The 15,728-nt window shown below is 33.9% G+C and overlaps 2 protein-coding genes across 3 annotated transcripts; one reads left to right on the forward strand and one right to left on the reverse strand.

Annotated features, from left to right (window-relative positions):
* The first annotated feature begins 4,247 nt into the window (after positions 1-4,247).
* On the forward strand, positions 4,248-9,582 carry LOC111020768 (Pentatricopeptide repeat (PPR) superfamily protein). 2 transcript variants are annotated; one of them, XR_015791611.1, is made up of 3 exons: positions 4,248-4,789; positions 7,142-8,580; positions 9,012-9,582. XR_015791611.1 is itself a non-coding variant. In XM_022297531.2 (2 exons), the coding sequence occupies exons 1-2, from the start codon at positions 4,622-4,624 to the stop codon at positions 7,553-7,555; spliced, it is 582 nt and encodes a 193-aa protein (XP_022153223.2). In that variant the 5' UTR covers positions 4,248-4,621; the 3' UTR covers positions 7,556-9,582. The 2 variants fall into 2 exon arrangements, 1 of the variants encoding a protein (XP_022153223.2); XM_022297531.2 differs by having other exon boundaries at positions 7,142-9,582.
* A 1,630-nt stretch (positions 9,583-11,212) lies between these two features.
* On the reverse strand, positions 11,213-15,548 carry LOC111020793 (uncharacterized). Its single transcript, XM_022297569.2, is given in 4 exon segments — positions 11,213-11,699; positions 12,307-12,415; positions 13,086-13,226; positions 13,228-15,548. Coding segments are annotated over 2 exon segments (2,196 nt in total). The 5' UTR covers positions 15,397-15,548; the 3' UTR covers positions 11,213-11,699; positions 12,307-12,415; positions 13,086-13,199.
* Positions 15,549-15,728: the final 180 nt, after the last annotated feature.

Raw genomic sequence — 15,728 nt, forward strand, 5'->3', positions numbered from 1 at the left:
AGGCCATTAGAAAAATTTTGACACCTCGAGAATATTGGAAGGTTCCAATTTCCGTTATTGGAATTTTTGAAATAATTATTTAGCAAAAAATAATAAATAAAAAAAATAATTTTAATTTTAGGTAACATTAAGACATGAACTTGCGACATGAGTGATTACAACCCATCGTCTCACCAACGTTCCACCACTTTAGGATATAAGCTATGTTCAGTTTTAAAATACAAATTTTTGAATTTTGAATTTTGTTTTAAAAAAAATTTGAGTCATGTACATTAAAAAACCAAACTTTTACCACTATTCTAACATCATAAGATGTAATCATTGAATTCTTTTAAAAAACAAAGGTTTTAAGTTATTTTTTTAAACTAAAAAAAACCTACGAATTTGTTCAATTAAAACAAAAATAAATAACTTTTTTTTATTTATTTCGAAATTAACAAGATTATTTAAAAGGAAAAAAACTTTTATTTAAAAATAAAGTCAAATTTACTTTTAACAAAACTTATTTATTAAAACTGATTTTTTGTTAAGATTTTTTTGAAAACCATAACCACCAAACAATTTAGAGGATTTTTTTTTTTAAAAAAAAGAGTTTATCTCCTTTTTTTAATTCCTGCAGCAGAATATTTGTTTTTATCTCTTAAACTTTCAATCCAAATTTAAAAGAATCTATATTTTTTTAAACAAGATTTATTTTATAAAACTCCTATTTTTTTCAACATATTTTAACCAAAATTTTAAAGTAAAATATTTTATTAAAATAAAATTAAGTTTATATTTATTTCATTTAAAAACTCTTCTTTATTAGGAAAAGAAAACCTTTTATTTTAAAACAAATTTTAAAATATCACCTTGTTTTATTTTCAAAAACTCATTTAAAATTAATTTAGAAGATTTTTTTATCTTAAAAAAAAATTTCTTACTAAAAGCATTTTCTTTTTAAAAAAAAGTAAAAAAAAACATTTAAAAAAAAAATCTTTGTATAGAAATAAAAGAATCTGTTTCAAATTAAAACCATGATTTTCAAAGCCAATTTTCCCTTATTTAAAAAAAAATTCTTTCCAACGTAAAACGCACTACCGGGAAGGAGATCGTCGGAGTGCCAGCGGGCTTGGAAGAAGCTGTGAAGAAGAAGGTTGTTGCTGCTGTCGTTCGCGTCGTTCTGTTGCGTCGTCGGGGGTCGTGGGTATGCAAGAGAAAAGTGGTGATGGTGAGATAAGAGAGATGTAGAGAAGAAGATATGATGAGTTTCTAACTCTCTGCCTATGCACTGTCCCAAGAGTCAAAAGAAGAGAGAAAAAAGGAGGGAGAAGAAGAAGGGAAGAATGACACGCGTTAGGTTATGACGAAGGAAAAACGGGAGGATAAACCAAATCCTTATTTTTTACCAAAACAGAATCTATTTTTTTTAATTAAAAAAATATTTATTTAAAACAAAATTCTTTATTTAAAATCAAATTTTTTTATTTCTTTTATTTTAATAATAAATCAAATTCTTTAAAACAAAATCTATTTTTTTAATTTAATTTTAACTTTAGCTTATAACCAATAATAAAGTAATCTTATAGTATTTTAAACCAAAATAATCAAAATAAAACTTAATAACAAAAATTAAATAGTAAAAATTAAAATTAAATTGAAGTCGGACCAAATACGGTGTCTACAGTCGTTTGACACAACTCAAGGTTTCAAGTATTTTTGTGAAAGTTGCAATCCAAAGATTATTTATCAAGGTGTTGTGATTGCTAATGTATTTCTTGATGTAGATTTTGATGTCGTTGCTGGTGTTAGAATGACTAATGTCACTCGAGCTGGGAAATAATGAGTCATATTGAACTTAAGTATTTATTTATTGGAGAATCATAAAAAAGGATGGATATTTTTTGTTATGACATGATTTGTTTGGAACTTGTTACATGTCAAGTTGAGTTTTTGTGCATTGAGGAAAAAAAATGATGTTCTACTCCTCGATCATGTCAAGAAACTGAAAAGGGAGAAGCAACTCAATGCAACCATGGATTGTTTTCGTACGAGGGAGACAAAAGCAATTTCTACTCTTATGGAGGAAGATTGAAGTAATCATAAGTGGTTGTTGTTTGTATCTGTATGTTTGCACTAGGAGGTGTTAAGAATTAGTGCAGACATGTATTAGTTTATTTGTTAATGGTTCCACAATTCTAGGAGTAATGCTCGGTAATTAATTTCATAGTTGAAAGTTTATTAAGTAGTGGATGAGTGGATTGAAAGTTCAGAGAATTAATAGGTTAGTGGTTTAATGGAGTTATGGTGTTGGTTTAGAGAGATTTTGAAGGGTAGTGGCCTAAGTAGTGAGTTAGTGGTCGGTTTTCTTCTTCCCTATAAATTCTGGTAACAATTCTCAATTTAATAAATAGAAGTAACAATTCTCAATTCAATAAAGAGAAGTTATTCCCTCGTACAATTTCTCTCTTGCTTTCACACTGCTGTTCTCTTCGTTTTTGTTACATATAAAATATGCACATTAAGCACGTGAGCTCTTAAATTTTAAGTTTTTCTAAAAAAAATCATTCATTGTATTCTCCCATTAAAATCTGAATGGAATCGCAACCTAGAAGCTGAATAGTTATGATGTTTAGGGTTCGAGAGAAAAAAGTAAAATAAAAATAACTTAAATGAAATTGTAGGTCGATGAAACTTTAAATTTGTGTCTAATAAGTTAATAGGTCTCTAAATTTTCAATTATGTGTCTAAATATAAGTTTACGAAATAAATTTTAAAAGTGTCTCATATGCCTGTAACATGAACTTAATTGACACCTATTATAAGTAATGAGTTTGAATCCCCGCCTCTTCAGGTGTTAATTATATGGAAATATACAGAGGGACACTTGTCTCCATAAACATTATATATGCTGAAATTAATTTGTTGGAAGCAAAACAACTAATACATGAGCATACAATGAACTACTCATTCATGTACATGTATTAAGGTATCTAAACCTATTAAGACATGTTTAATTTTCAACAATGCACCCGTTTCTTCGTCCAAATCTCCCGCCTCTACTTCAACGCACTCCTATTAAATCGGCGGGATCTTTATTTGGGTTTGAATGTGTCGATTTCGTCGATTTTGGAGTCTTCGATTTCATTTGGAGTAGAGGCATCAGATGTTGCCAGCTGGGAATTTTTTGGGATTGTATTTTGGGACCAATTTGTTCTTTGTTGTGGGAACGACAAGCTCGTTGTTACGTGTACTTGTCCACTTCCTCTCTTATTTAAATAGTTGCAAAACGTTTGAGATTTTAACCTATTTCATATTCTACCATTAAACATGATTAAATGTAAAAACTTTAATTTATCAAATAAAAACTTTATTTTAAAAATTATTGTATTTATGTGTATTTAAACATCACATCTAATATAAATAAGTGTGATTAATGATTAATCACTCTTCTCTTTGTTTGCCATTTTTTTCACTAACCACGGTTTTTTCAACTAACATTTTGTTAGAGAGAAATTATAACATTTAATTATTAAATATTAATATTAATGGTATGATTGTAAATTCAGAAAAATAAAATAGGGACATACTATTTCCAAAAAAAGAAGAAAGAAAACTATATAAATTAAATTTTATAGAATTTTTTTTTAATAGTTTCAAATTCAAAATTGGAAGAAAATAAGGTTAGTAATCAGAAAACAGAAATTTGAAAACAAGAGATTGAATGAAAATCAGAGTTGTATTTTTTGTTTTCCGTATTTTTAGATATGTATTTGGTGGCAGATTTGGTAATTGAATCAAAATTTAAGTTTATCTAAACTTATATTAATTAATTAATATTTTCTTTTATGAATTTTATATAATTATTATTTTACAAGGTTATATAATTTAAAATACATTATATTTTACCTGTTTCAATTCTAACAAACATAAAATGAGTTTATAATATGAAGTAATATATTTTATCAAAGTTTTTATCTTTTTAATGTAATTCCATGTTAAAATTTTCAAATTCTAAATTTGAAAATACTGAAAACATTAAAAAAAGCAGTTTCCAGAATTTTTGGATCACAGAATCCATAAACAATTTTAAAAAAGGATCTAAAAAGATTATGCCAAACGTCGAAAAACAAAAAAAAACATCATCTGAATTTCCAACGGTCTTAAAAGTTTCACCATTTGGACGACCGAATTCAAAACAGTTTCAAAATTAAAAAAACGCTGAAAATAGAAGTTTTACCAGTTGGATGACATAGTTAAGACATCACTGAAAACAAGAATTACTCTCAACTTCAAGCATTACCCCAATAAAAAAGAGGGGAAAAAAAGAAGAAAAAACTCTTCAAGCATCACTTGCTATGCTACAGAACCCCCGCCCATTTCTCTTGGGTTTTAACAAGAGCGCAAAATTCTGTTGCAGTATCTCGCTCCAAGGTTCTTCCAGATTTGATGCTGCGTCTTGTTCCAAATCTTCTTCGAAGAGCGCCAAATAGGGTCACTCGCACTGCCACAATCCCCTTCCATCTCTCTTCCCCAAATCACATTCTTCGATCGCGATCAGTTACAGCAACAATCGCTCTTCCGGTTCATCACTGGCTCCGCTTCGAGCCCTAGCCTCTCCATATGGAGGAGGAAGAAGGAGATGGGCAAGGAGGGTTTGATTGTGGTTAAAGAGCTCAAGAGGCTTCAGTCCAATCTCATTCGCCTCGACCGCTTCATTTCCTCCCATGTCTCTCGCTTGCTCAAGTCCGATCTCGTCGCCGTTCTCGTCGAGCTTCAGAGACAGAAACAGGTCTTTCTGTGCATGAAGGTATATCCTCTTCTGCTCTCTCTATCTGTCTCTCTCTATGCTGAAAGTTATATGGTTGTTTCTGAAGGGCCATCAATGGAATGTGAGTTTGATAGGTTTCTTGCTATAATATGTTGGGTTAATCCAGAATTCGAGTTGTTTGGATGGACTACTTATATAGGGATCATTTTGAATGATCGAACCTTAGCATTATTGGATAGGACGTAATATGGGTATGCTCTTCGTATTTGGTTTTTATCTACGTTTAGGTTTTGGGGAAGATTACATGTCCTAGTATTTGATAATTGCATTCTGAAGTGGAAAAAGTCATGTTCAAATTCAAATGTAGAAAGATATAGCGAACTCTGGAAGTGTAGTTGGTTTGCTTAGGGATAAGTCTCGAGATCAGTTCAGTTGAATTAGGGGATTGGGTATAGGAAACTTGAGACTTTGTAATACGACTCAGTCGGCAAAATGGTAAAAGGGAAAGTAGAATTCATGCCAAAGGAATTGAAGAGAGTGTCCAGATGGAAGAGGCAAACTTGCAGTGGAGGAAAAGATGAGCTATCTTCACTCTCCTTGCACATAATGCACCAACCAGAAGATAAAGTGACAAAAGGGTTCATGCTTCAATTTGTCTCGAGTGTCAATACCACTATGAAATGAGCACCAAGTGAAGATTTTGACTTTTTTTAGGACATTTAATCCTCCAAATGTTTGTTTTTTTTTCTTTTTTTTTTTGGATTACAGACAGTGTCACAATATATTAGGACTCCCAGAAGAAGGAAAAGAGCAACCTAAGGGCAGAGGGTGGAGATCACCCTTCCCAATAGACTAGACCATCACAACTTTCCATCATTCACAATAATTTGTAAGCTATAATTGCAAAAGAAATTCTTGTGGTTTGTAGATCACCAAGAAGCTAAATGATGTACATTCAAACAAAAATAATTCTCTAAGGAAGGATAACCCGCCAAATGTAATTGCAAGTAAGAGCAAGGAAAGGCCTTAACCAGATTCAAGATAAGTATTTGGTGAATAAATAGCCAGAACCATCAGAATGCCACGACCAAGAATCACTAGAAGATCCTGGGAGAAATTGAGGATCGACTTCATGACATGTGGTCATTCAAGAGCTTCTCTATCATTGAATTTGAGGTTTCTTCTGAAGCAAAGATCCAAAGAAGAGAAGGTAAAATTCCAGTATTGATGAAAGAAGGTCTCCTTTGAGAAGAGCTAGTAGAGTTTCGGGGAGAACAATGGGGTGAATTTCCTTTTCAGATTATTCTTGCTATTATGGCCGCAAACTCTGATTTTGTTAGCTAAAACCTTCTATGGGTTAAAGATAGCTCGCCAAGCACCTGTTGGAGAATTAGATTTAGAACTAGCAATAATTTCCTTTATAGGCAACCTGGGTATAATTCAACTAGTTAAAGTCATATATCCTCGACCAAAAGGTTTGAGGTTAAAATACCCTTGAGCTAAAAAAGAAAAGCAATAATTTTTAAGAGAGAGATGTCTCTCTCTTTCAGATTTCCGAGACCGAGACCATCAAGCTTCATCGGAAGCTTCACCATTTTCAGTTTATCAGATTGCAAGTTTCCTAACATTGGATGTCATTGGGTCAAGAGGACTACTTTTGGTAGAGAAAAATAAGAAAATCTGCATTTTGGAAGTATGCCAGCATTTTCAACGTCAACATGCTCTATAATACGAGTTTTTTGTTTTCTTGGAAGTGAGATCCACATAAAAATGTGATGCATCTATTAGAAACAGAAAATTATAGTATTGTATTGCCAACATAGGGTGTAACATAAGATGAATTGCTATAACTGAGCACGTATATGTCTCCTTTAGACAATAAAGTAATTTAACAAATAAAGATCTACTTATGCGTAATCATGTACCTTTTAGTAAAATAAATAGAAATTTACTTATTCCTAATCATGTTTTTCTTGTTGGGAATTTGACTAATCTACAATACTTTGTTGCCCTTTTGTGTTGAAGAGATATTGAACAAGAAGGTTGAAAACATTAGGTGACTGGAAATGAGGCAAAATTGTTTGTTTGGTTCCCAATTGGCTTTGAAGGACCTACTCTATTTCCAGTTATATTTCTTTTAAAATGGTGCATGCCTTGAACATTCTATCCTAAAAAATTTTCTTTGAAACGTCTTAATAATCTAATCTATTGTCTTGGAAAACAATATTATCTTACTCTTGTAGTTTTGTTATTTAACCTTTAAAAAAAAAGTTATTTAACAAAATACACCATTTTTTTTATAGATATATACACATTACTCCTTTTTAGTTGAAATAAACCTTTGCTTTTGTCTCATTGATTGCATTGCTGACACATGCTTTTCCATTTCAGCTGTATAATGTGGTTCGTAAAGAAGTATGGTATCGTCCCGACATGTTCTTTTATAGAGACATGCTTATGATGCTATCGAAGAACAAAAAGGTGGAAGAAACAAAACAAGTTTGGCAGGATCTAAAAAGAGAGGAAGTGCTATTTGATCAGCATACTTTTGGAGATATTATTCGGGCATACTTGGATAATGGAATGCCCTCTGAGGCCATGGACATATATCGTGAAATGAGACAATCTCCTGATAGGCCATTATCCCTGCCCTTTCGTGTAATTTTGAAGGGGCTTATTCCATACCCAGAATTGAGAGAACAGATCAAAGACGACTTCTTGGAGCTTTTCCCTGATATGATCGTATACGACCCACCAGAAGACTTGTTTGAAGAGGATGAAGATAGAAAGAGGGAATATGATTAAGAGTGCCACTCATGCCGTCAATTCTTTATAACTTTTTCACAAAGGAAACTTTTCCTTGGCCATATCTGAACAAGTTGAGATCATTTGAATGTGTTGGCTATACCAGACTCTCGGTGGTGGCCTTGCATTTGAAGCTCCTTTTGCAAAATGATTCGATCTCGAAACATTTTTTTGCCTTTGAGGAATTATTCAAAGAATATTCATAGTTTCATCAATTTTGGGTTCGGTTATTTATTCAATTCTTTTTGAGAGGTAGGATTAGTGTCCTGTATCTTAACATGTCTTTTAGATTGTTTTTAGCTATAATTAATGTAAAATGCCTGTTTAGGACATGAAATTCAATGAAAAGAGTGTTTGGAACTGCTATTCTTATTTATGGTAGTGATTCAATGTTTATTAAGAATCTCTGCTTCAGATGTTTATTTGCTCATGACAACAGTTCAATTTGGGTATGTTTGTTATGCTTCCGCCCTTCAACTTTTAAAAAATAACTATTTTAGTCCTTATCTTTATATTTCTTTGATGCAAATATGTGTAATAATACAAAGTGGATAGATATTAGGTGTAAAATGACGATCTTTTTCCCTTGGTTTCATGTGAAACTCAATCGGTGATGTGTACCGTCGGGATAGAGGTGAAGGGAGGAAGTACAAAGTAATTGAAAGTACAACTAATTTTCTTTCTCCAAAGGAGTAGTACAGTACATGGGGAAATGTGTAGTACATGTTGAAAACTCAGTGTACTGGAACCAGGGGAGTTCCTTTCTATCCATGCCCTGCTCTATATAATGGGAGGCTGGCAGTGCCAAAAGGGGAGCATAGAGCCAATGGGTAGAAGGGTCCTACAGGGTCTGCCTCAGAACACACGACACGTCGTTGCCCTGATTGTGTCTCGGTGTGATGTGTGTTCTCAGGTCGCCCCTGCTGGCCTCTCCTCTACCATCATCACTTGCCTTTTCGTTTAACGGTCTATGTTTCTTGACGATGGATGAAGTAATAACCACTTGAATGCAGGTGCAGGTATAGGTACGTGGATTAGCTTAGTGTGCATTTGCATGCCTTCAATCTTTTAAGGTATTTATGCAAGGATGTGTTTTTAAAAACAAATTTAGTAGGTGTTAAAATTTTAAAGAGTGTTTATGATCAATTAAAAATATAAATTTTAAAACGTTCATGACAAAAAAATAGTTTGGAGAATTATAAAGTAGATAAAAAGCATTTAAAAGTAATTTATATCTACTATCTAGCCAAAATCACTATTGTCATATTGTCATGCTAAACTCCACTGAATATTTCATTTTTTATTTTATTTTTTTCAAATGGCATGCTAAACAACACCTTAATTTATTTTTCTTCTCAATTTTTTTCTAATTGTCCTGACCCTAACCAAATTGAATAATAAAATAGTGGTGTGACATTTCATAAGCATTATTTTATATCTAATGAAAATATGCCAGCCACTCGGGTTCCGCATTTCAAGTTCGTTATCCTAAGCGTCTCCTCTGCTCCACCGAGAGCCTAGCCCGAATGAAAACAGAGCGAGTAGGAGAGAAAAAGGATATGACATTGGAAGTTGGATTTTTTTGCCCTAATTGGAGTGGAGCACATGAATCTTGCTGTGGAGATAGTTTACTCTGAATTTGATACTTGGTACGAAACCATGAGTCCTAAGGGAGATTGGAAGAGAAATCCAACAGAAAGCCCAATCAATCCTGACAGCTATGGTAATATGGATAACCATGGGTCCTAAGGGAGATTGGAAGAGAAATCCAACAGAAAGTCCAATCAATCCTGACAGCTATGGTAATCAAATATTCATAAACTCATCATTAATTGACACCTATCTTCAATTAAGAGGTTCCATGAGTCCTAAAGGAGATTGGAAGAGAAATCCAAAAGAAAGCCCAATCAATCTTGACAGCTATGATAATATGGACTCCTTTTGACGATCTTCAAATATTCATAACAGTCAACATGGTGAACTTATCATTAATTGACACCTATCAATTAAGAGATTGTGAGTTCAAATCTTTATTCTATTTATTGTATAAAGAAAAGTATTCATTAATATATGAATTGAAAAAAAGTTAATCTAACGTATTAAAAAATAAAATCGTCCATATCCCCAAAATCAACATATTGAAAGAAAAACTTTCATGTTCTCTACTAAATGAGTGAACTTCAGCCCCCACTTTGGTAGGGTCATCTACGAGGGAAAATGTCATTTTTAAAAGGAATAGTGTGCATCATTCATTTCAAATATATGATACAAAATTTCAAATGATAAATTCGTACAAAATTTGAGCACACACCATTGAAATGTGATATTAGAACCAATTTTCATGTTCTAACTTTTATTATAAATTTTGGATCCTAAATACAATCAATTTAAATGAATCATGTCAACCTGAACATATACCAACTGATTAAGACATATGTTGTTGACCAAAAGATTGGAGGTACAAATTCTCACTCTCGTATCGTTGAACTTAAAAAAAAAAGAATCAAAATTATCAACTATACTAAATTCGCCTCATTACTCTCTATCAATCAACAAAGCATTATGTGAAGCAGTAATATTACTATTATTTTTTGTAGAGTTATATTTCTATTTATTTAGTTATCTACAACATTCCATTCGTAACCACATAGCACATAAAAGAAAAAACATGCGCCCAAAGACACTAGAGAAGAATGAAGAATGAATTGTATGAGTGTGAACATGAGCATAGCTTAGCAATTAAAGCATTTAGGAGAGTTTCTAATCCTTATGCCAAAATTTTATTATACTAAAAAAGATATATGCAAAAGTTTTGGCAATTCAAAATAAATGAAAAACAAATTACATAACACAATGAAGAAGTATAGACCATGACCATACTATCTTAATGTAAATACATATATATATTATATATATATATATAGTAAAGGCTGCTTTGATGACAATTTTTAAACAATAAATGCAGCATCAAACAAGCAACGATATTCCACCACAAGTTGGCCTGGTTAGAACCCAACCAATGAAAAAAAGTAAAAAGACTTAAAAAAGATGAGTTCAAACCATGACAACTACATATCTTTGCGCAATCTCATCTTCTACACGAGTATTTCGGGAAGAACTCTCCTTTGACTCATGTATAAAGAAAAAAAAAATCAAAGAACTTTTGAAGACAAACCATCTTTGATCTATTTTTTTTATAATAGTGTACAACACACTGCTCTTTTGGGTGTTAGAAAATTCATTTGTAATTATAGCCTTCTGATGTTGGAAGCCCCCTATTTGTAGGTAGCTCTCTACCTTTTTTTTCCCCTCATTGAAAATATCGTTATCTTATAAAAATAATAATAAATAATAAATTTCATCCTCTCGGTCAATAAAAGAGGTGTGATTAGCTAATCGTATATTATGTGCTAAAACAATGACTGAGTGCACCATATGCAAGTGTATCTTCCCCTGACCAACATTAGGGGTTGATGGGTGACGACGTATGGGTTGTGTTTTCTAACTATAATTTATATGAACTACTACATTGGGAAGTGCTTCAAGCCATAGTCATCTTTCTAAGTAACATTAACAAAAAAAAAAAAAAAATAGCAACTTCGTTAGACCAATAAAATGGGACAATGTACAGCTTCTCTTTGAGCAAAGCAATACGAGTTTTTGGAGAATTTCTCAGCCTTTGTATCTTTTATTTAGAATAAAATTTCTGGTCTCCTATCCCAGAAAAAGTAATGACCTTAGTCCTTACTAGAGGGTGTATGTGTATATGGAAGAATGTAATATTTCCTTCAGAATATGGAAGCAAAACACAGAACCAGAATGGTGGTATGAAGCAAATAAACAGTACATCTAAAGAAAGTGAGATAACTTAGCTTTTTCTTCCATGATGTAACAAAATCTCTGAAATTGTCTTCAAAAAATCTGAGTCAGATCCAGTCAAAATATGGAAGCATACTAAACCCATTGCCTTGCCACACGAGAGCTTAGAAGAAGTGGAAAAAGGTCTCTACCGTAGGTATACCAGTGACAACTTCAACTTTCCCAGTCAAATCGCCTGCTTCCTACCAGTCAATCAACCCACTTGTCCTGCTTGAGCATTTGGGGCAAAAGTAGCTGCATCAGCAGCATGGTGTTCTTCACCTCCCTGCAGCACCAAACCAATAAATTAAGTTTAAACCATTTATCACCCTTTCACAGTTTCTGGATTGGAGGATAGATCATCTTCCATTGATTTTTTCTAACCGTGTACAGCTAACCTCTTCGTGGTGGTGTTTATTATAGACATAGAAAATTCTTCTGTAACTATAGTCTTTATGATTCTATGTGATTGGAAGACTCTTTGAGAAGCCATGACCTCAGTTTTATTTATCAATACACATGCTAAGGGAGATTAAAGAACTCCCCTTTTCTCCCAATTATCAGTAGAGGAAACACAAGAAAAAGACTATCCAAAAGATACCCTCAAAACTACTGACAAAATTTTCTTGGGCCTCACTGCTATTGCATAATACCACTCTCACACCGACTCCTTCTCACACGCTTATGCTCATACATTTTAGTGATTTGGGGCCTATCATTCTTCTCTTAAAGTTTTGCGGGAAAGGGAACCCTCTTTCCCCTGCCCTTAGGCTATTTTCTCTCCTCTCTCTTTTGGTTCTAATACATCTCAGGTTTCTTACTAAAAAAAAAATGAAAAAAAAGGATTTGGAACAATCACCACTGATATGGAATAGAAAGGCACATGGGGGTACCACAAATATAGCCTCATATTCAGCAGAGCAACAGAAATATCCCCAGGTTTCTTAGCAATCGTCTGTTGAACAATCACACTCCCATTGGTTCACCATGAGCATATCCCTGCTGAAGTGCAAATCTATTCTCAAAATCACTCCATATATATTAGAAAATTAAAGAAAAAAAACATATATCACTACAGCAGTTTAATCTGTCGTACATCACAACAGAGTAGAATTCACTGGTAAAAGAAGATGCCTTCCCAGTGTATGCAGCCACATATGATATTTTTAAGAAACTTCTCATGATTAGCCGTGGACAAGACTAACATAGATCATATTCTAGAATCAGAACTCTCCAAAGGTCTATATTCTATCACTTTGAAGTTTAGAAACAGAATAATCCAAAGAACGTACTAGCATTGAAATTTAAATTTGAGAAGGATCATCTAATTCTGAAGAATTGAGCATGATCCTCAGATAGTAAGCTAGTCCCTGCGCTACATCCTTATCCCTATCCTTATTTTCCTCGATGCCTTTCTCATCCCTTGCATAAAAATTGATAATCTATTCTTCCATTTCTTTCCTGAACTTGATCTCAGGAAAGGGAAAACTGGAAAAGGAAGGGAGAGAGACAGACAACGGAGTTTCTGATTCCTGCTATTTTATTTGTTTTATTTAAACTAGCCATGTGCGACCACAGAGAAAAAATGGATGATTCATGGATAAAAGAAAAGCCACGTACAAGAGAATGAGGGAAATCAGCGTTAATCATGAGAGTGGGATTAATGACTTACTTGATAAAGAATGTCTGTGAGGTAAACCTTGAGAAGATGGATATAAAAATGCAAGAATCCAAGACTTGCTTAGAACAGAACAGAAGACGAGATATCAAGTCGAGTCTTAAGATATTATATCTGGTCTTTACTATGATTTTCCAACGGTTAACTTGAGCTCTGGATAAGATTTATCAAGTTTCAGTAACAATTCATTGCATGTAATATGTTTTCCATCAGAACTTTGTTGGGAAAACTTCTGCATTGACTCCACAATATCGAGATAATCTGAACTCTGACAAAGGCATGTTAAGATGGTGGAAGTTAATTCTGGGTCAAGAACAACTCCCTTTTCTGCCATTTGATGGAGCAAGCCAATAATTTCCTCAGTCTCACCCTTTGAACTAAATCCCTTTAGTAAAGAATCATATACAAAGGCGTCTGGAGTCAAGCCACAAGCAACCATTTTCTCAAAAACAATTTTTGCTTCACACAACAGACCAGTTTTTGATAACCGATTAATCAATGTTGAAAATGTCAAAGCATCGGGAGCTAGGCCTTTCCCAATCATATCAATTAGTAGTTCTTTGGAATACGATAAATTCCCAGCTTTCATAGACCCGTTAATTATGGTATTGAAGGTTACAATATCTGGTTCTAAATTTACATGACTCATTTCTTGAAACAATCTCTTAGCTTGTTCTAAACTACCTTCCTTGCACATGGATGAAATCAATGTGTTGTAATCAATCAGAGTTGGGCTAGGCCCATGTGTCCTCATCGTACCAAAAAATCCTTTAGCCATACTAATCATACCCAAGCTGCAAAGTCCTTTAATCATCATACTGTAGGTAATTGAATTAGGAACAAATCCCAAGTTCAGTACATGTTTCCACAGCTCCATAGTCTTGTTAACCCTTCCTGCTTCAAGATAACCCCCAATTATAAAATTGATAGTCATTAAGTTGCCCAATATTCCGTGTTTAGCCATTGTATTATAGACCTCCATGGCCTCCTCAACACGACCTTCATTACAGAGCCCTTGAATCAGCATATTAAAGGTGACAACATCTGGGTTAACATAGCAGTTATCTTTCAACATCAAATTAAAAAGTTTAATTCCTTCATCAACCTTCCCATCCTTACAAAGTCCCAGGAGCAATGTATTATAAGTAACAACATCAGGCTTCTTCCCCTTCTCTATCATCCTATCCAATACTTTACAAGAGTCCTCTATTAGTCCTCCTTTGCACAGACCATCTATCAGAACATTATATGTAATGGTATTAGGTTCTTCACCCTTCTCTAGCATCAAATTTAATATGTTCAAGGCTTGCTTGGCTCTCCCGTTTTTGCAAAGTCCGTCAATTAAGCACGTATAAGTTACAACGTCAGGAACAATACCATGGTCCGTCATACGGTCCAACATTGCCTTTGCTTCTTCCCATTGCCCTTCCTTACATAAACCATGCATCAAACAACTATATGTAACTACATTAGGACAAATTCCCATCTCTAGCATCTCATTGAAAATTTCTTTTCCCATAGAGAAATTTCCATTGTTACAAAAACCACTTATAAGCGCGCTATACATAATGACGTCCCCCTGCAATCCCTTCTTCTTCATTCTCTCTAATAAACCCTCTGCTATATCTAGTCTTCCACCTTTACAAAGCCCATCCACCATGGTCGTATACGTCACTTTATTTGGCTGGCATGTCCCCTCCATTTCTTCAAGAAATCGAAGAGCTTCTTCAAATTTATTGGTCTTGCAGAGTCCATTCATCAGCACATTATAACTAACCACGTCAGGTGATATACAAAATCTTTTCATTTCATGAAACAACTCTGTTGCTCTCTCCACATTACCAATTCGACACAACCCCGTCAACATAATATTAATCACAAATGTACTAACTACAAAACCCTTCTTTATAATCAAACCCACCACTCCAAATGCTACTTTCACCTCATGAGTACTAATAAAACATTCAATTAAACAACAAAGTGTTCTGAAACCCAGTAAAACATTTGCACGAGTCATCTTACCATAAACTGATAGAGCCATTTCGTAATTTCTTGTCCTCGTGAGAGCTCCCATGAGTGAGTTGCAAGTTAATCCAGAAGGTAGGGAGTCGGAATCGACGGCACTCTGAAAGAGAGAAAAAGCCTCTCTGGCGTTTTGCGGAGTCAGTTTCTCACAGAGGGAAACTAGGTGGGAATCGATGGCAGGAACAGAATTTAACAAAGGGGTCGAAGAAAGAGGCTGGAAGCAATGGAATCGAAGAACTCGAACAGGCCAGCGTTTGAGGAGATGACCTTGAGCATTCATGATCTAAACGAAATAACGAAATCAAATTCGTTTAGAATTATAATCGGCTGCGCCCAGAACGAAAAAAAAAATTGAAACTTTTCGTTGTGAAAGAAGGACCCGGATTTGGTTTGATGCTTTCGATTCAATTGGGTGGAGCGAAGTACCTTTAAAAGATCATTTTCAGTTTCTCCATCCACTCGTGAATAAAATACCACTGCTGCTGTGTGATGCCACCGTTGTTGGCCGACACATCTGATACGCACGAAGTTCTTCTTTCCCTTCCAAATTCATAACGATTGAATAGCTCAAAGAGGGAGATGGAGAGAAGTCGCGACATGGGATTCTCATTC

The sequence above is a fragment of the Momordica charantia genome, assembly GCF_013281855.1.
Source record: "Momordica charantia cultivar OHB3-1 chromosome 6 unlocalized genomic scaffold, Mcharantia_2.0 BLBB01000006.1, whole genome shotgun sequence".
NCBI classification, from domain to species: Eukaryota; Viridiplantae; Streptophyta; class Magnoliopsida; order Cucurbitales; family Cucurbitaceae; genus Momordica; species Momordica charantia.

Bases quoted from the DNA above. Each gene is read 5' to 3' on its own strand.
- LOC111020768 (XM_022297531.2), top strand. From the start codon at position 4,622: ATGGGCAAGGAGGGTTTGATTGTGGTTAAAGAGCTCAAGAGGCTTCAG. The intron at 4,790-7,141 runs GTATATCCTCTT...TTTCCATTTCAG, and splicing joins AGGTCTTTCTGTGCATGAAG to CTGTATAATGTGGTTCGTAA.